This window comes from Gadus morhua, chromosome 19, assembly GCF_902167405.1.
Source record: "Gadus morhua chromosome 19, gadMor3.0, whole genome shotgun sequence".
NCBI lineage: Eukaryota > Metazoa > Chordata > Actinopteri > Gadiformes > Gadidae > Gadus > Gadus morhua.
In genome coordinates, this window is record NC_044066.1 from 13958995 (window position 1) to 13980874 (window position 21880).

At 47.7% G+C, this 21880-nt stretch overlaps 1 protein-coding gene across 1 annotated transcript; it reads right to left on the bottom strand.

Moving 5' to 3' along the window:
- Positions 1-5169: 5169 nt before the first annotated feature.
- etnk1 (ethanolamine kinase 1) lies at positions 5170-21429 on the bottom strand. The gene is made up of 8 exons (XM_030341239.1): positions 21144-21429; positions 19570-19829; positions 18101-18241; positions 14798-14940; positions 11077-11160; positions 10173-10333; positions 8649-8722; positions 5170-8285 (listed from the first exon to the last, which is right to left on the bottom strand). The coding sequence occupies exons 1-8, from the start codon at positions 21288-21290 to the stop codon at positions 8213-8215; spliced, it is 1083 nt and encodes a 360-aa protein (XP_030197099.1). The 5' UTR covers positions 21291-21429; the 3' UTR covers positions 5170-8212.
- Positions 21430-21880: the final 451 nt, after the last annotated feature.

Genomic DNA, 21880 nt, shown 5'->3' on the forward strand with positions numbered 1-21880 from the left:
TAATTCTAGAAATACCAAACAATCTTTCTCTGTTGTGTTCAGATGCCTTTTGTCCACGTCCTTGCAACTCTCAAAGATTTGCATCCACATTGCATGAGCGTTGACTTATTGATCTGGGTTTTGTCCGAGCGCCCAGAGATGAATGGTAGGATACGATGCCGCCTAAAGTGTACCGTTCTGTAGATGTGCCCCCTCTAGAGAAACCAAGTGTTCAAAAGGCTGTCGTAACATTGGTTACATGAACTGGAACATCCTTCAAGACCGTGACAGGGACTCCCCCAGGAGAAATGTCAAGGGTAGGATGTGAGGGCTCTTCCTCAGCGACTAGAAAACACCCCAGCTCTTACAGGAAAGAGCCATTGAGCACATTTCAATGTTCCTCTTCAGAGATCTTGAAGCCCCAGTGAGGGTTTCTTTACCTCCTTATCTGAATGGAGCATAACTGCAGCTTAAAGAGGATCCTTGTTTGGATTTTCCAAGATGGTTTCTGATTCAAGGGGACCCATCTCCAAGGACCGGATGGCCTTGTCATCTGGACCTGCAAGCATGACCATCCTGATCATGCTCGCATAAAGTACCCAATGCCGGGTAGAACCATGGCCACGCTCACAGCCATAGCCGCGGGAACATTGATAAAAAAGATGCATAGCAGCGCAGCTCAATTACACCAGTGCATGCGCGCACAGTCGAAAATCGATCGTTGTGTTCACACCATGGTTCACATCCAGCTGCTCACAGAAGAAGTTTAGCGCACCACCGCTCCCCTCACACTTTTTCATATAACTTTTTTTCAGCACTAGGTCATATGAGCATTAAATAAATGCTGCGTCTCAAAATGCCTTGGACAGCAGCGAGGATGACTCGCTTTGCCACGGGCCGAAACAGTGCAATACGGTACAGCGGGCGCTCACATGACGTTAAGCATTTCCTGGTGCATAATGTGACGCTTCAGAACCTAAAATCCCGTTTCTCCCCGTTGACACGACAACACTTAACCAGCGTTTTCAGAAATCTCCACTTTGGCCAGAGTTTTTAGAAATGATCGTTTTCTGTGATAAGACAGAGCCTCAGACAGGGGGTGCTGCAGCACCCCCAGCCTCAGCTGGGAGTGCTGGGGGTGCTGCAGCACCCCCAGCACCCCTACTTCCCGCGGTACTGCTCACAGCAAGTACCCAATGCAAGGAAGAATCATGGCCACACTCACAGCAAGTACCCAATGCCAGGTAGAACCCTGTTTAGGCACGCATAAAGTAACCAATGCCAATTTAAACCGTGGCCATGCTCACAGATTTACATATAGCAGATGCTTTCATGCAAAGTGACTTACAATAAGTACCTTTTTCAGAAGAAAGAAACATTATCGCTGTCGGTACAGTAAGGATGTTCATATAACAAGCGATTCCAAACAAGCGAGTCTCTAGTAACTTGTGGAAGCTGGCGAGCGACTCTGCAATCCCGACATTGGCAAGGAACTCGTTCAATCACTGCGGTGCCAAAACCGAGTAGAGTTGTGACTTTGTTGTGCAACTTTTGCTTGCTTTACCATGGCGGTTCCAGGAGTCCAACTGAGGGAATTGAGTAGTGCGCTTGTGCTTGAGTGTGCGGTCTGACTTGCTTTGAGGTAGGCAGGGGCAGTTCCGTTGTAACATTGTTCTGAATCTGATGTGAGCCACTACGGGGAGCTAGTGGTGGTCATGGAAGAGGACTGAGGGTAGGTTGAACATTAGGGGTGCTGCATTCTGATATGCTGCAAAGGTTTGACAGTGGAGGCAGGTATTCCAGTCAGGAGCGAGTTGCAGTAGTTGAGGCGGGAGTATGTCCATGTGAGTATTCCATGGAGAACTCACCGACCCACAGTTGTGCCGGTCCCTGACACAAGGAGGAGCGCAGTCTTGTCGTGGTTAAGCTTCAGGTGATGGGCCGTGATCCAAGCACTGATGTCTGCCATTCTGAGATGCATGTTGCAATGAGGGTGGGGTCCGGGGTGGGGTAGATCACAGAGCCCAATGATCTAGTATATAGGGAGAAGAGAAGGGGCCCCAGTACAGCGCCTTGAAGGACAACAGTGTCGAGGGTGCAGGGATTGGACAAGGAGCAATTCCATAGGACCCGTCAGGTAGAGTCAGCAATGTTGAGTTCAGCAAGAGTGGCAGGGAGAATCTGTTGATTCAAGGTGTCGGACACCACGGACAGCTCGAGGAGAATGAGAACCGATGAGGAACAAGGCTCTGGCGGCACGCAGCAACCGTCACTGTGTGGAGGTCCACCTCAACATGTGTGTGGATTTGGGGGGGGGGGGGGGCAGGTTCTTTTCTTGGAGCTCCTTCAGATTCAAAGCGCCCCACTTGGATAGGCCTGAGGACAGGGACAGGATTTGATGCAAGTTTTGAGAAGGTTGAGAAGGACCACCGAGGGTTCGGTTGGTAGGTCTTTCACAGCAGGATCCTCATCATCCCATCTGAGCAGCAGGCAGATGAGCGCCTTGCTGGCTCAGATGCTAGCAATCCCTTGCTGAACTGCAGGGTTATAGGTTAGCCCCGAGGGCCCTGAAAGATGAGTCACCTCAAATCAGAAACCATCCTGGAGAAATCCAAACCAAGACCCTGTCTGAACTGAAGTTGTGCTCTCCTCCAGGTGGGGAGGTAGAGAAACCGACGCTATGGCTTCAAGATGTATGGCTGGGAACGTTGAAATGTGATCCATGGTTCTCTGGTGCAGGACCAAGGTTGTGTTCTAGTTTCTTAGATGAAGAACCCCAACATCTTGACCCTGATGTTTCTCCTTGGGGGAGTCCCAGTCACCATCTTGAAGGACATTCCAATTCATGTAACTGATGTTACAACAGCCTCTTAAACACTTGGTTCATCCTGAGGGGGCACGTCTACAGAACTGTAGACTTCGGACAGCACCGAACCTTAGCATGCATCGCTGATCACTCAAACAATCCCACCATCAGCAAGAGAAAACACATGTGATATAGATGCAAATTTCAGGAAAGTAGTAGGAAGGTGGGCAGAAAACCAATCAGAATACAACCCTGGAGAACGTTTTGGCTGTACTCTGAGAAATCCAACTTTTCTTACAAACTTCACTTGGAACCTATACTGCAACACAGCACTCAAAACTTGTTAAAACCAAACACTGAATAAGCCCATGTACCAACAAAAACACAGACTATTCAAATCCACCTAAACAACCCCCATCAACCTCAACCAACCACGAGGCAAAAATGATGCCCCAACATTTAAAGATGAAATAAGGACTTACAGTTCGCAGTTTCTTCTTCATGTTGAAATTTTGATACTCACAGAATCACAGTTTCTCCTTCTTGACCTGTAAAGGAGTGCAACAGGTAGATAAGTTTAAGAGCTCAACTGAATCACTGAAGACGGTGGGAAATTAGGTCACTTCAGTTTGATTATTCATGCATTCCTTTCCACATTCGTTGGCACCGATCGACTCCCAACTTTCAAGAGCAACTGACTTAATACAAGTTTTAATTTCCAGTTCTTAATTTTAAGATAATTTAAAAAATATCTATAGTTGAAGTGATCCTCAATCTTCCAACACAAAATACTTTAACCTGAGAAACCTGTTCATTACATTTTGACAAATAGATTTTTTACTTTTATTGCATAAAAGGTGCAGTTATGACTGTACTGTGCTATAGGTGAAGGTGGATTTCGGGGAAATGGGGCACCACCAAGATGTTTAGGGCGCTGGGATAAGACCTTATTTGGTTGTGAGTTATGTGGTGTTGTGGATAAAAAGGCAGTTCGAGGTCGTGCGGCGTAGGGGGAGAGAACTGCAGTAGGCCTATACGTTCAAAACCGGACTCCCGTGTGGTTGTACCTGCGCCGAGTCCGACATTACTTTCAGGAATGTCATTATTTTACATATATCAACAGTTCTAGAAAAAAACAATGTTCTACTCACAGCAGGTCCAGATATAGTAGTCCGTTCTACTTCGAAAAGCGTTACCGTATTACCGTATGTTGGAGACGTTGGGAAACCAAGCGGATGTACTGAACTGAACCAAACAGCCACAGGTGAACATTTAAGCGTAGCCGGGCCCTAATTGGTAAAACGACCTGGGCATGTGCGGCCGCTCGGGTTGCCTTGGTAAAATAAAAATGGACATTTTTAAGTTATCAATAAGATATTGATTATGTGTTGTTAAGTTAAATAAGTTATAACATGAGGCACTTCTTATTGAATCCGAGACCCGGATTTCACCGTTAAATCCTGTCGGCGTGTTTTATTTTTCTCATCCTCCATGGAGTAACGTTACTGGCAAACTCCCAGCTGTTGAAGGGGCTTCTATGACCTTTTAATGCGGGAATAAAACAATTGGAATCACGCAGCGGGAGATATTGGATTCCGGTAATTATTGTGTATATTATCAGGGATGAGGCCGCAGGGAGGGGAGATGGAGGAGGGGGGCTAATTGAATTACAGTCCGCCAGTAAGATAATACTGTTGTAATTGTCTGAACGAATAAGACGATGCTCAGTGCCCGTATTCGGCAGCCAAGATGCAGGGGGGGGGGGGTTCCTGAGGAGAATGCAAACACATCTTTCTCCCTCTCGCTTGAAAACTTCTTTAAGGAGACAAATGGTCTGGAAAACCTTTGAAAACATCCGTCTGCGGGTTATGAAACCATGCGTCTAATATCCAATCAGGGCTGATGTTTAGAAGATGAGGGCCTGGAAACAATTGGGCCAGAACCAACGTAAGCCTTAGCCTACTATTAAAAAAAATAAGTATTGGCCTTTATTTAAATGGTGAAGACCTTTCCATTGACTCCCCTTTCAAGGTTTGGAAGATAGCAATATATAAAAAGACAAATTAACATATAGGCCTGGCAGTTTCATCGGATCCCTAATTACCTCTGGCCTTTGGCATAAAACATACAAGCATCGGCCTTTTGATTATGCAATTAAATAAACAATACAAATAAACTACACGTTTACAACGTTGGCAGGAAAGTGTATGTTTATCTTAAAAAACGAAAATAAGTAGAAACACGTTTGTGCTGCAGATATTGTTGGAACCTTGCCCTTCTGTGGTTTGTGGCGCCATCTATTGGCTGGTCTCGACTTTAACATTTATAGTTTACCAATGCAACCAGAAAGCAATGCATTCAATTTAAATAATACAACTGACCCGTAAGAGTAAATAGACTTTATTCTTTTTAAGTATGTCTACAGTATTGAAATGATACAATTGTATTTCACAGTCAAACCGCATGTAACTATTCACTTTAATACATTTAAGAAAAACATAGGCATAATAGGCATCTTCTATGTACATTCATTCACATTGGACACAAGCAAGGTATTACATGTCGTTCTTACTGTACATATGTTACAGTAGCCAGGGAAGAGATCACATTACTATACAATGTTAAATACACACATTCGGAGCGTGGAGACATTTACAGTGGTTTTGTATTTAGACAAAAAATCAAGGGCCATGGAAACATAGGCTAGTTAAAATATGAAGACATACACTCTGTTTCAGTAAAGTAGGACCTCCTTGAAAAGGTCTTATCATTAACACAAAAGAACAATCTCCCAAAACACCTTTTACATTAGGGGTGGGAATCTCTTGGCACCTCACGATTCGATTAGATTCCGATTATGAGGTCAACGATTCAATTCTAAAACGATTATCGATGCATCTTGATGCAACAAATTTTTCCGCATCACGCATGAAAATCACGCATTTCCATGCGTGATTTTCAAAAATATATATATACATCTGAGTTTGCTACTCAAGAGTTTGCTAATCACTTCCTACTTTTGTGATGATCATTAAAGACATCAACAGATGAATTAACTTATCTAATATTTTATTAGAGAAAAGGCTTTTGTCACAAATATGACTTTCTATGAACAATGCAATAATCAATGCAGCTTGCATTACAACACAATATGGAAGTACGCTATGTAAAAAATAGGTTTCAGTTTTATTTTCTTTCGAATCTTTCTTTTCTATGTCATTAAAGAAAAAGATGCTCTTGAATTAGAAGGAGTTCTCGTGTCTGGCTGTGAGTTTGCGTGCATGCGTAGGCTGAATCGAAATCGTGTCAAGACAAATCAGATTGGCCAATACACAGAAGATAAATTAAATAATTTTAAAATTACTAAAATGATCCCTCTCTGGCGAACAGAATGTTGCAGCAGGCGAACAAATATATATATATATTTTTAATTCCGATTATTAATTTATCTGCATCGAGGCGGAATCGTTCTAGAGAGAATCGCGATGCATCGAAGAATCGATTATTATTCCCACCCCTAGTTTACATTGACTTGACCTCGCCCTGAAACAAACCTCCCAGAACCATAGAAACAGATATTGAGCAAGGTGGGACAGAGGTCTCATGTTTCTGGCCATTTCTACATTTTCCAGTGTTGAGAGCCCAGAATTGGCAGCCCAAGACACATACGTACCCCTGCTTTCAAAGACCAGGGAACCACCCACCTACCGGGGGTCCGTGGGGATTCAAATCAAATGTTTTTACTCATATTTGGACTGGAACAACATTCAAGACTTTCAAAGTGGAGCTACCTCTATTCATTAATTTCTCTTACTTTCACCACAATAAATGTGCGTTCAGGTCATTCACCCCCCTATCCACCGTGCCTACTCTTTTATAAAAAAAACACTAACAAAATAAAAACCAAAGAAAGGATTTCTTTCTTAGGAGTGAAAAATACAATGTGCATTATGTACAAGCAAAAATGAAAGGTATCAGCACTTTGGTGAAAACTTCCCTAATATTGCTAAACGTGACCATCCCATAATAGCAGAGCTGCGGCTTAACTCAGTCAAACACAACTCAAAGCTGAAGTGAGTCACACTATGATGCACATGTTATGCTGAAAGTTGCATTTTCTTTTGATTTCTTCACTGGATTTGACTTAATGTTATTGGGAACATGTTTCTACAGGATGAGCAGCAAAGAGAATATAAAAAAAACTAAAGTATCACAATTCAGCTGGTCTTCAAATACTTAAATATGATGTATCTTGTACTGGAAGTTGAAGAAGTCGGCCATCTTGGGCTGGAGCTTCCGGAAGAATCTTTAGATGCACGTTACCTCCCGGGTTCCCAGGATGCCTTGCTCTGTTCTCTTCTGTTTTGGGGTTCACGCTGTGACCTTCTCGTCGCCCAGTGCGGTGACCTTGTAGGTCAACGATTATAAAAAAACGATAACACAAAGGAGAAGACGCAGCTATCTGACAAACAAGATGGAGGTGTGAGCGTCGTCAGGGGAGGCCTGACATTTCTTGTGTCTTGGGTGGGGGAGGGGGGGGAATGATGGTGAGACAGGAAACCCCCCACACGCCAATGACACGCTACGGTTTCAGTGCTCCCGATAGGTTTCCATGACAACCCCCACCCCCCTCCCTCCCGCACGCGGCACCACCCCCACAACCAGTGTCAGCGCGGACACGAGTCGGGGGGTCTGTTCTGATTCGTCGAGAAGGGATCGGGGGAGTAAACAAACACCTGCTTTTTTTTGGGGGGGGGGGGGGGGGGGGAGAACTTTGGTGTCGAAATCCCGGTTTCCTCATCGGAACCGCCACCAAACTACGACTTAGGAAAAAGTATTGCATCTCAAGAGCGGGAGGAGAGGGCAGCGAGGGGGAACGAGAGAGAGAGAGAGAGAGAGCAAGTGCTTTTACATCTTTCATGTTATTTTTTTTCTTTCCCTTCAACGTCGAGGGACAGGAAGTGGCATGGAAGTGCGCTTCCCCCCCCCACCCCACCCCCCCACCCCCATCCCTGTGGCGTTCTGTTTTGGGGCGGGGCTCCACTTCACAGACAAACGAAGTGAAGTGCGACGGTCTCCATGGTAACTTGTTTGGTCATCAGTCGGTAAGTCGGGGGGGGGGGGGGGCGGATCATGAGCGGATCATGGGCGAGACAGACTGAGCCGGGTGTGGACGTAGCGCGGTGGAGACCCCCGTCACACTGGGTTCCAGTCAGACCGGTCCTCGCAGACAGGAACCCTTGGCCGCGGCTGAGGGGAGCCTACAGCTCTACAGCCGCGCTGACCGCCTTTCTATCTAACCACCACTAGGGGGCAGACTGGAGCCACGATGCGAACCAGAGCCAGAGATGGACAGAGGGTGGAGGAGGAGGAGGAGTAGAAGGAGGAGTAATGTCGGATGAGGGGGCGGAGTCCAGCGGTAGGTTTCTATTCTGGGAACTGGAGGGCCATGGCTTCTGGTTTCATCTTGTAGTACTGGTCGAAGCGCAGCACGGCGTACCTGAGAGACGGTAGTACAGGAGAGCTGGGGTCAGACATACAGATGCACTCACAAATGAGGACTCTCACCTGAGGGGTCTTTGAAGCATGATCCTCCTTACACACAAAGACAACACGTACTACAAACACACAAACATAACACATGTACAACACGTACCCCAAACACACGTGTACACACACATACACAACACATACCCCACAAACACAAACACAACAGCTACCCAAACCACAACACGTACGCGCACATACCCCAGACACACAAAGACAACACCTACCCCAAACACACAAACACAACAACTACGCCAAACAAACACATGCACAGCATTACACAACGTGTACCACAAACACACATGTACACACTTACCCCAAAAAGTCGAAGTCGATGGTTGAAAAACTGGCCTGAATGAGAGCCCACAGACCCCAGAAATAGTGAGATGCCTGCAGAGAGAGAGAGGGGAGAGAGAGACAGACAGACAGACAGAGAGGTATACAGAGAGAGAGAGAGAGGGAGAGGAGGGTGTATGGGGGAAAAAAACAGGGAGAATCGCCAGGTTGCCGTCAACATCTTCACAACAGACCATAATGCTCACATGCAGTTGGCTCAGCAATGAAAAACAGGTTATCGAAAAAGCCTCGGGCAATGAAAACAATCACATCACACAGTAAACACAATTAGGACTCTTTCCCAGTGGACAAAACACGGACAAACACCCAGAAACACCTGGCTTCAGCCTGTACTGGGAAGAGTTACAATCGGTTTCACTCTGGGATCAGATTGCTCTGCAGTTCCTCAGCACTGATGAACACATGAAACCCAGCAGAGCATAGCCCTACATTTAGGGCCTTTAGCAGACGCATTTATCCAAAGCGACCTAAAATAAGTAAAATTTTCAGAATAAAAGAAACAACGATATATCGCTGTCGGTACACTAAGGATGTCAATAGAACCAAGTGCCAAGCACTAACAATCACTAGGTTAACCAATTCCCCATATACAACAACGCCATATTAGTGCCTAAAGTACATATCTCTAGGGGACTGTTCAAAAAACTCTGCATTTATGAGCAAACTGTGTTGTTAAACGGGTCTAGGTCCCCCTGCCCCCCCCCCCCCCTCCCTGGAGCCTGTAAAAAGGGGTGTGGCCAGGGGGCGTGGCCAGGCCATCAGACACTGCTCTGTGGTGACGAGACTACAGTAGGCCCCACGGGGCCCTGTGGTCTGGCAGTGGATCAGGGAGGACCCAGCACGCTTTGTTTGTTGGGTCAACAACCTGAGCTTCTCCTGGTTACTACCGACAACATGCCCTCCGACCCCCCCCGGCCGCAGTTACTCAGGAAACTGACAATAAACAGGTCAGGTGACGCCACTCCCCCCCCTCAGAACAGCTCAAACGCGTTTCAGTCGTCTAACCAGTAGCGTGAATAACTTGAATGCTAAGTCCAGCTGCTCAGCTTATACTGGCCGCCAGGAGATCTAGATGGCCGCTATAAGACGCACTCCTAGATCTAAAACACCTTAACCAATGGACCTTGTCGCGTTAAGATCGTTAACCAATAGACCATGTCGGGGTAAGATAGTTGATATCAAAGTCTCTCCTAAATCGAATACACCTTAACTAATGGACCACCCTGGGGTTAGATAGTTGATAAAAAAGTCTCTCCTAGATCTAAAACACCTTAACCAATGGACCATGTCGGGCTAGGATCGTTAACCAATGGACCATGTCGGGCTAGGATCGTTAACCAATGGACCATGTCGGGCTAGGATCGTTAACCAATGGACCATGTCGGGCTAGGATCGTTAACCAATGGACCATGTCGGGCTAGGATCGTTAACCAATGGCCCATGTCAGGGTTAGACTTTGAGGTTGGGCCTCCGGGCCTCTCACCAGGGTGAAGCGGTTGACCTGGACGTAGAGCACCTCCACCTCTCTGTCGGTCACCGGGCCGCCCTGGCCTTTGTGCTCCTTGTAGGCCTCCAGGTAGGCCCGCAGCCACTCCTGCTGTAGGCTCTTGTCCGGGTAGTGGCTATAGTCCACCTCATTCAGGCCTGCAGCGGACGCAAATAAAACGCACCCCGGCCCAGGACACGGCATTAGTTCTGTCATAAGATGTGGACGGAAGTGCGCGAGTAGGTCAACGAGTGGTTGACCTACTTGTCTGAATGGGTCAACCACTACGTTGGAACTTGGAATGCAGTTGCATTGAAGGGTCATATATTGTTTACACCCTTTTATTCTCAAATGTGCATCAGGGTGTTGAATGATGTTAGCGTGTTCATATGCTAGCGTGTGGAACTACGTTAGAATGTTAAAAGCTTATTGACTTGCTTGTTCAACCTCTACGGTGGTTGTTGGAATGCAGTCAGACATTGAAGGGTCATATATTCTTTCCACCATTTTATTCTCAAATGTGCATTTGCGTGTTGAAATGTGTTAGCATGTTCAAATAGGTAAGCATGTTGAAATGTATTTTAGTGTTGAAATATTTTGGCGAGTTGAAATAGGTTAGCATGTTGAATGACATTAGCATGTTGTAATATATTAGCATGTGGAATGATGTTAACATGTTGAAATATATAAGCATGTTTAAATATTTTTACATTTTGAAATATATAAGCATGTTGAATGATATTAGCATGTCGTAATATATTAGCGTGTTGAATGTTAGCATGTTGAAATGTATTAGCATATTGAAATGTGTTAGCATGTTGAACTCTTATTGGCTTGCTTTGACCCTTTGCACACCCCATAGGCCTGAAGCGTGTAGAAGTAAAGCCCACTCAGCACCTACCGGCAAACTCGTTGAAGTGGTTTCCAATGTCGTACGCTTGGTAATTGTACCCGGCATACTCGTAGTCAATGAACTTTACGCTGTCTGAAAAGATAACACAGCTTGTTTAGAGGGAGGAAGAGACGGCAGGTCAGAAAGATGCTGTTTTTAATGCCTTTTTTTTTTTTGGGTTGCTCTGCTGATTAGTCAGAATCTTTCTTTTTTTAATCTTACATTGGCTTTTGTCTGAATGTCTGTTTAGGTGCTTCAATGCGATGAGTAAGAGTTTGTATTTTGAGGGGAGATTACAAAAAAAAAAAAAAAAAAAGGATGCAAGCAGGTTGTACTGGGCGGAGGAGCACAGCGTCCAGACCACCAGGGGTGGACTCATGTGGGCGACGGCAGGTGAGCGGAGAGGAGGGGGGGGTGTCTGGGTGTGCAGGGACGCTCCCTGGTGGCCCGCTACAGACATGCATGTGGGGGTGGTGTATCAGCATTGAAACATGGCTTCTTTAGCTTAGGTAAGGTAACAGCTCTACTTTATGTTCAGATGAGGGAATACAACCAGACCAGGTAAGACCAGGTGATTCAGAAGAGGGAGAAAACACAGGTTGAAGTACACAGTAGATAACTAGCTATTACTAAATAGCCAGTAAATGATAACTAGCTATTTATGACGGTAGAATGTTAGTGGTGGGGTATTGATGTTATAGAAAGTTAGTGTGGGATTGATGTTATAGAAAGAGAGTAGTGTTTGGTGTTCTACGATGTTAGTAGGTGAGTTCGTTTCCAGGATATTAGTCTGGGATTGGTGTTCTAGAACGTTAGTTTGGGGTTGATGTTCCAGGATGTTAGTGTGGGATTAATGTTCTAGAACGTTAGTGAGGGGCTAATGTTCAAGGATGGTCTTGTTGGGTTGAAGTTAGTGTGGAATTAATAATAAATTAAATTGATATAGCGCCTTTCAAACTCAAGGACGCTTTGTGCAATGTGGGCAGGATTGATGTTAGTGTGGGTTTGATGTTAGTGTGGTTTTGGTGAGGAGGGGGAGGTGCTAGATCATGCAGAGGAGGCCAGTGTTGGACAGGAGGAACAAGGGAAGAGGAGAATGAATGTGGTAACAAACTAAAGGGATCCACAGCAGTGAGTAATTGAACAGCAATACGTCAATATGTCTGACGACGTGATCCTTTCAAAATAACAGTTGTTCCTCTTTAAAGCATTTAAATAGCAACGCTTAAAGCAAACCTATAGACAATGTGTACTCTTGGGCTGCTTATAAAGCCCAAGAGTACACAAAGATAAGCTAGCGCTGGGCCTTTACTGATAGCAGTGTTAGCTTAAACCTCAGGGTATTGCTGTCCAAGTACGCTTTGCAGCCCACTAAGTCTGGTGACATGAGCAGGGGAGATGAGATGAAGGAAATCAGTCCCAACGACCGGAGAAGATGAAGATGAAGAAGAAGAAGAAGAAGAAGAAGATGGACCTCAAAATTCAAATCTTTACTCTCGCCAAACTTCATCCAGTCATTCACAACCTTGGGCCACTGGAATAAAGTTGCCACGCTACAACATTTATCAGTGCTTTGGATAACTCTGTTGTCGTCTATCTGTCTCATGGCTGTAGGCTTGGGGTGAATTTGGCCTAGCCTTGGTGTGTACAGTCGTTCAGAGCTGTTGTCTACGGTAGAAGACGTTGAGGTGTGTTACCAGCTGGCGTGTAGGTCCTAGCGGGACACAACTCAACACCTCCGGACGGTGGCTATTGCCCCCTGTGCAGCAGACGAAAAGGTTGGGGCAGACATATCTGTCACACATCCTCTCTCTCTCACACACACACTCACTCTCTCTCTCTCTCTCTCTCTATCAACACACTCATTCGGTTTGATCCAGTTGCTGCCCGCAATGTGTCCTAAAACCAACGAGAAATGCTAGCCGTAGACGGCTCTGTTTACATTCACTCAGACGGCAGACACACTTCCCCTTCTCTGACAACACACCCCTTCAATGCTCCCCTCTCATTGGTCCACTGGTTGACCTCGCCCACCGCCCACTTCCATGCAAATCAAGAGATCCCAGAGGCTTCCTGTTGGCAGGCTCAACTGTGGCTTTTAGTCATGTGAAAATGTGCACCATTGTTGTTTTAACGCCACTATCTCCGCGACCGACGGATGGTGTTTGCAGCGGCCTTGGAGGGGGCAGCCCAGTGTGAGCTGCTTCTGCTTCTGGTAGACTAGCTCCCTGGTGTTTGGTGGGCCGACCGGAAGGAAGCTAAGGCTTAGTATATCTGCTATGTGATAGCGTGGTGGTCTGCTGTGACGGCCAGAGGATCAGGCGCGGGGCGGAGTCGGTATTCAGGTGTCGCATGGGGGGGGGCGTCATTGGAGAGACACAGAATCGCGAAAATCCCATCTTCAGAGTATACATTTATTTCAAATTGGAAATAAATTTGATTTATTGGGTTTATTGGGTACTTTAATTCAGTCTGTTCACATGGAAAAAGTGGCTTTTTATTGACGACAACTTTTAGCTTCTTGGGAGAGGAATGGCGAAAATGTAAAAAGATAGCAATAGTGACTTATCTTCCTGTAAAACGAGAGGTCTACAATGTGAAAGGTCCCTGTTTGCTCATCACTGCACACCGTTAAAGTGATGCAAAAGTACACCGGTTAAAATGCAAAAAAGCAAAATAATGCAACGCTTAAAAATCATCCCAGAGGGAAAGTTTAAGTCAAGATGCCTTTGTCTGTGGCGACCAGAATAAAGACTAAACATGTGACCCGTCAGGCTTTCACTTCGCTGTCGCAACGGAACCACGGTCGCCACGGTCACCAGCCACGGTCACGCCGCAAACAAACTCGTCCCGCGCGGAGGCGCCGAGCGAGAGGTTGGGAGGGGCTGGGGGGGTGCGACCGGCGGGAAGCAGCAGTGGCGTGCGTTTCCTCCGTCGCCGCCGCCGCCGCCGCCGCCCCCGGCCCCTCTCCTCCCGCAGGGGGCGGGGCCAGGCCAAGGCCAGGCCAGGCCGACCTCTGAACCCTAGGAGACAAGGGCTAGACACACGCAGCGGTGAGATGCCCCCCCCCCACCCCAACCCCGTCAACCCCCCCCCCCCCCCAGAGCTACACACATCAACAAGTCCTGGCTCCAGCGGACCGGGCGGGGCCCGCAGCATTCACACAATCAACACAACCAGTCAACAAGTCAACCAGAAAACATGTGCTTCTGCTGAGAGGCTAACGGGGAACGGCTCCCATTACAGCGGTGGCTGCTGGGGTGCTGTCGCTCGGCTGTAGGCGGGCCATACCGCGAGTCACGTAACGGCAGCGGGGGCAGATTTAGAACGGCAGAGCGGGCTTCGAGCGGGCCACCGATAAGGGGGCGGCGCCCGGTGGGGTGGGACGGATCTTGCTTGTACAGCGTTACAATAACATCTTAAAAAAAAATCATGTCAAATCAAGATGGCCTCGCGTGGCGTCGGGACCGGTTTTTAGGCGCCTACGATTTGGCTGTGTTCCATGTCAGATCACGTGACCCCTCTCCGCCTGTTCTGAGCGTTCTAACTTCTCCCGCCGAATGCCGTTTGCGTGACTGGGGAATGGGGCCGCGATGCGCTACACATTCAATAGCCTACCTGCGTCTAATGGCCGCTCCTAACACGACTGGTACAACACACGCGTCACACATCACCTAAGCCCCTGGGCTAGCCCGGGGGAAATCCTGTACCCCTTTCGGCGTATACTCACCTGGCTCCTGTTGGTAAATGATGTTTTTACAGAGAAGGTCGTTGTGGCACAGCACCACCGGGGAGCCCAGCACCGACAGGCTCTGCTGAAGCCACACCAGCTCATGGCGAAGCTGCTTGGAACTGGGCACTTCCACGCTGAGCCTGGGGGGGGGGGGGGGGAGAGAGAGGGGAGGAAGAGGAGGAAACAGGAGAGAAGGGGTTAATATTGTTGAAATGAGGGTTGTTCAGCAGAGCCTTGTATTCTCAGGAGCTCACAGTCGATTCAGATAAGGTCTGAAGAAGGATTTGGAAGATGGCCAAAAAATACTAAAACGGTCTGTCGAGTTAACTCAAGGACGTGCATCGACTATGGGCTGAAGGGATCGGACGAGCGAGAGACCTCCCCCCCCTGCTGAGACACAAACACCCTGCCGGGCTCCCAGAGAGACATCGAGCCGGTCGTTCCGTGCTCGACCTACTTGCACATTGCTCGCAGCAAAGTAGGTCTCCCGTTTTCTCTTCCTTCTTCTTTTTCCTGAGGTTGGTCGAAAGGGGCCAGCCCTCAGAGCCACAAATCAGTCTGCACCCACGCCTCGCTAGATTGTCAATGCTTTGCGCTAGTTCAACTAAAGTTACTGCTCAGTTTTTGCTTAACCCTGACTAACTACATATCCATTTAAAATACCTCCTTAGAACTGAGAAGTGGCTTCTCACCCAGCTTGTTAGTGCTTTGTGCTAGTAAACCTAGTGTGACTGCACAGACGTTTAGCCTAACCCCTACCAACTCCATATCCCTATAAAATACCTCCTTAGAACTGAGAAGGCGCATTAAAGTCGAAGGGTTCTTTTCCTCAAAGGTTTCCCCCAAATGTGAGTGAGGCCATGTTGACCCTGACTAATAACACCTTCCTGCACATTCCACCTCCACATCAGTTTAACTGTCAGAGAGCAGGGGGGGAAGCCAATAACTGTGTTACATAAGCTGACCAGCTCTCGGTTGCGCAAGATCCCAGTGTTGCTCAAGCGGGGTACACTGTACACGAACCCCTAGGGGTACTTTGAAGGACTGCATGGGGGCTCAGGAATTTGTAGTTCTATGGTTAAAATGGTAATAAATCCACCTCAATCCCATACATTTAATCTATATATGAACATACATGGTCCGTAAAACTTCCTGATGAATGGTTAACACCATAAGTGAAGCGCAAGCTTCATAAACGTACGTTTTTGCACCATTTAATGTTCATGTTTACACCAAATAACATGCCAATACAAAAGTTAGATTCATTTCAATCTTTTCCCTTTTGAGCTTATTAAAGGGGAACTTGGAGGGGTAGGTCAGTAAAACTAGTGGAAGAACCCCTAGTCTAGAAGGGGTTGTATGACTAAATAACAAGAGACAGCTGAGCAGCAAGTGGTTTCACTTAACAGAAGATATAAAAAAATAAAAGAAGGTGATAGAAACAGTGCTTCTAGGCAGAGAACATCAAGACTTGGCTGATAGTGAACCGATTAGCCCCAGCGACACAATCCCTGAGTTTACTGAGCCTTCTCCTCTGAGACAGAAACATCAGTCTTATGTGGTCTAGTCCTACAATGGGTAGCCCCGCCCATTCTGCCGGCGTTTTGAGATCACCCTGCACAAGGGTCTGGAGAAGAGCAATACATTTCTTTCTGCTTCCGATACGTTTTTGCGGGAGCCAATCACCAAGCTGGCTTTTCCCCTTTGCGCGCTATTGGCTGGTTTAACACAATGGAATGGACAGGAAAGCGACGGCAAGCAGCCAATCGCATACAGAGTCATTTGAACTAGGCCCGTTGATCACACCTCTTGTGCTGAAGAAAATGTCAGCAGCTTCCCAAGACCAACGTGCAATCGACGACTTAGCTTGGTCTGGCTAAAGCCAGACTAGTCTCTCAAAGAGATTGAATCAGGACTGCTCGCCAATACACCAAAGCGGTCCTTTTGTTTCCCTCCATTTGAGGAGGTCTGATAGACCTGATAGGAGCTCAGGGTTCCAAGTCGACTTAACTGAATCAATAATATTAAGTGCTTGCTGTGCACAGCGGTAAAAGCTGAACCGGGGCTATTTCGCCTTCTTGAGTAGAAGGACTTGGCTCTTTGGAAACAGCACACATAATGGACAAACAAAAGAGGACCTCTGACCCAAAGACCCAGGGTCCCCTTTAAAAGCCCCCCCACCCCGGAGGCAGGGGTCTTCTCTTTTAAATGTTCTTCACTACGTTCTACTGAAGTTGCATGCTAGCCCAGGAGCCCTTTCAAAAGCACCCAATCTCTTCCTAGTTCTGTTGACAATATGACTGAGCCAGCGCGCCAGGCTTCTGTTTGCTCTGAGCAGCTGGCTTTGGCTGTCTGCTATGATAACACAAACAATTTGCCTCTTTTGAGCCGAACGTTAAATCTTAAATCTCTTTTCAGAGAAGGTACAAATGGAAGTCGGCCGAGAAGAAAACACAACTTCGGTGAATGGGATTCCTCCGATTCCTGTGGCATATGCATGTTAGATACACGAGTATCTAACATACGCACTTCAGAGGCACTTCAGGTCAATGGCCGCCTCGTCAAGCACACACGTGTCCCAGGGAACACGTGATTAATGGTGACGTTGTGTGTGACGATGTCACCATGGTGTCACAGAGCAGAGTCCAAACAGAAGTCATTTACAGCCAAGACTACCGGCTTGTTAGAGGAGTATGTGTGTGACAGAGATATAAATAGATATAGATAGAGATATAAATAGATATTTACGCACAGTCGTGTTTTTTGAACTGTGGCACTACTGGAAGTCCCATATTTTAATTTCAATAGAGGTTCAACCCAAACTAATAAATTAAGTTGTCGTACAATATTATTATATTCTAAAGTGTAATATTTAAATTGTAACAATTCAAAAGGGTATCGATTCAAAAAGCCAATTCAGTGGCTTTTAAAATTCAAAACATTCTGACAGGGATTTGCTTCCATAGATCGAATTCATTTCTGAATCATGAAAAGCTTGAAGGACCTTCAACAAAGAATATTTGGTTTTATGAATAGATAAATTCAAATGTTTAGTAAGTTGGGCTACGGACCAGTCAGGACCGACATTTACTAAAGCATTATATACTTTTTTGGATGATCGAATAGTCAAAAAACCTTCTACACAGCCCTTTAAGAGAGTCACAACTTCTACACGCAGTCGCTTTAAGGCTTAACAGGGCAACGTGTAGAAGTAGTGACTCACTGCTTAAAGATTAAGCAGAGTCACTACTTCTACACGTTGCACCTTTAAGCGGCGATTGACAGAAACAAGGACCTGACCTCCGGTTCTTCTCGGGGTCCTGGAAGTGGGAGGGCACCAGGGAGAAGTAGCTGCCCAGCTTCAGCCACAGGTCAGACTGCGGCTGCCAGCCGTTGTGGGCGTGGATGGCGTGGTACTTGGCCAGCTGTCTGGCAATAAGCCTGGAAAACAGGGGGAGATACCGGTAGTTATAGTCACCCAATGTGAGAGACCTGGTTTAGACACAAGCTATTAGTGATGGGGACACAATGTAAGAGACATGGTTTACAATGGAAGAGGTATGGGTTAGTTATGTGTACAATGCAAGGGATACGATTAGTTATGTGTACATTGTAAGAGGTATGGGTTAATTTTGGTGATATAATGCAATAACTAGATTATGGGGATACAATTCAAAGGACATGGTTTAGAGACATAAGTTATTGGTTATGGTACGATATATTATGTTATGGTGACATACTTAAAGAGATCTGGTCAGTTATGAGATACTTATGGAGACGTAACGTAGAAGATTTGATGAGCTATGGTGATGTAAGAGATAAATTATGGTGACACAATGTTAGAGATATGTAAGGGGTATTTTGTCAGAGATATGATTAGCTATTGTTATACGATGTAATATATAGGGTTAGCTATGACAAGACATGTTGTGGTGACGCAATGGAAGAAACACTTAATTGCGATACAATAAAATAGGTCAGTTATGATGAGATAATGTAAGACATGACCCGCGTCATTGAACACAGCACCCATCCACCCAGGGTGATCCGTGAGTCAGGAGGTTAATGAATAATCTCCAGTCAGAGTCAGCTGGGCCTACCAAGGTATGTGGAGGGAGGGACAGCATGTTGGGGCAGTAAACGTTAGCTGGCGTCTAATCACACGAGCTTCCGTTGAGGCGCTAGGCCTGATAAAGACCACGCGAGTGAATCCTCATTCTGCTAGAGCTCCTCGATATCCACGCAGTGCGACTGATGGCTGCCGACGTGGAATGACCACCACGGCCCTTAGGACAGCGGGAGACGGCAACATATCTAGATATTGGGCAACACGTCTAAATACTGCCCACGGTGCGATACCAGCAAAGACATGCGGTTTGACAACTACTGAAGCCAAACGCTGAAACACATTCATGTGATGCCAAGAAAGGGAACAGCGGCTTCCCTTTAGAGAGGACCCCACATTCCCTTTAAAGAGGACCCCCCCCCCCCCCTTCCTTTTATAGAGGACCCCACCTTCCCTATAGAGAGAACCATCCAGTGTTCCTGTCCTTGTGTGTTTCCTATCTGGGACTGGCCGTCCTGTTTCATGGGGAAACATCCACCTGCGTGTGTTTGAGTGCACGGTGGCGTGTGAGCCTGCGTGTGTGTACGACGCATCTACAAACACCAGCGACCCCGCCCCCACCCCTCGACCCACCCACCCCCCCCCCCCCCCCCCCCCAGACAGACATCACATGACCTCGGCCGGCGGCGGAGGGACTCGCTACCTGAAGGCGGGCTGCGTGCGGATGTGTTCTGGCTCGAGGGCGGTGCCCTGCAGGAACTCGTAGCACAGGCCGTTGTTGAAGGTGCAGTAGAGGCGCGGCGCGCAGCGGTTGGCCTGTAGCACTCGGAAGCTCTTCACCTCGTTCTCCCGGTCAACCAGCAGCTCCGTCTTGTTGCCGTAGATACGCACCAGCACCACGTCCTTCATGACCCCGCCCACGTAGCAGCCCATCAGCTTGTTGGTGATGCCGTCGGTGAAGAACTGCAGAGAGGAGAGGAGAGGGAGGAGAGGAGAATTCGGCTCGGTTAGCATACCGGACCAGCGTTTGAACAAGGCTCCCCTTTCCCTCCCTCCCGCTCTTTCTCTCGCTCCCTCCCCCTCCCTCTCGAGGTCTGTGGCCAGCCCAGAGGGCGTCCATTGTTGTGTTGTTACATAACGGCCTCTGGCAGAAGGAGAAGCAGCCACCCTCAGAGAGGACGTTGTTGTGTGGAGTGGGACGATCTGAGCGGCGAGGAATGCTCTGGTGTTGACGGCCTGAGTGACACGGCGTTTGACGGGCGGTTTCCCGATGGTAATTGACGCCACAATTGGCTTCTAATGACAGGACACGTACACCCCAAGGACCCAACTCCACATCCTACCCGCAGTTTGAATTATTCAAGATTGAAAATATGCCTGGTTGTATCTGTTGAGAACAAGTCCCGCTGCCAAGCCCTGCTGCTTATCCCTTTATTCAAACGCCATTATGCAAACAGAGGAACATCCTGGAAGGCTTCCTCACAGACGGCGGGACCTCAGGACAGGCTCGGAGCGAGTTCTGCCCCAAAGTTAACTGTGGTCTCAATTAACACACACACACACACACACACACACACACACACACACACACACACACACACACACACACATTTAAGCCCCTCCCCTTCAGATACATTTCTAGAAACGTACGGTTATAACAGTATCAATCGACGTGCATGTTCTCATGAACGATGAATAAACGTCAATCGTCACAGATGACGTGCTCACGTCGTATCGATCATACATACACACCCCGATGTTGATATTTATACCGTTATTGTATTTTTGGTTTTGCACACACGGATGCAACTCAGGTCTATATCTGCGCTGGGTGCGACACGATCCGGGTCCGTCTGAAGACCAGATCCCCAGACTTAAGACGATCAGGCTTCGTCTAGAGACCAGATCCCCGGACTTGAGAGGACCCGGGTCCGTCTTATGACCAGATCCCCGGACTTATGACGATCCGGGCCCGTCTTATGACCAGATTCCCGGACTACACGATCCATGTCCGTCTTAAGACCAGATCCCCGTACTTAGGTCTCCCGCTGAGTACGTCATTAACACAAATCCACTCATAAACCGAGTCCCCTAGTACCGGACAGCCTGCCGGTTCCAGGCGGCCTCACACCCCAGACCCCCCGTTGACGCAGACACTATTCGGCCCAGGGATGCGCAGATGCGCTCCTATTGCGCAGCATTAACGCAGCTATCACCAGCGGTGACGTACGCGTTAAAACCCCGCAGATTACTGACAGTAACAGTGGTGAGCCGAACCTTTATCTGGACCTCCGACGGCTTCCAGTTCGGCCGCAGCTCCTGGATCAGCCGCAGGGCTCCGGAGCGGTAGTCGCTCTCGTCCAGGGTGACGTCTATCTTGGGCACCGCGGGGGCCTCCTCGGGGACGTGGATGTAGTTGGCCATGGTGGAGGTGAGATAAGAGTAGGAGTAGTGGTGGTGGTGGTGGTGTTGGTGGAGCTAGAGGTCGAGCTTCTCGGTGTAGCGACTGGCTTGAGCTCGGAATGCGGCTGTATGAGGACTGAGAGGCGGCGGCGACAGGGTGAGCGCTCGGTGTTGGACGCAGTGTTGCCAGATTGGGCCATCTTAAACACCCAAACACTGGCTACTCCGCGCTTCAACCAGCGTTTCCAGGTTGGGCGGGAGAGCTTGCCCAATCTGGCAACACTGGTCGGACGGTGACGCCTCTTTGAGATCCCACCCTACCGTGCGTTCACACCAGAAGCGAATGTTTTCGCCTGCTCGCGTATGTTGGGGTTCACTCTGGACTACAGGGAGTAAAGCCTGATTGGCTGTCACGACCAAGCGGCAGGCGAAATTCGCGGAAAGGTTCAAATATTTAAACTCGAGTGAAGTGTTGGCGCGAGTAGAATCACGCGAAATCCGCGTAAACCCGGGTGTTTCATTCATCAATTCGCGCCGCAGGTTTTTCTGACGAAAGATTCGCCTCTCTTAACGCGTCTTTGCGTTGACTTTGTATGGATTCTTGCCGCGGT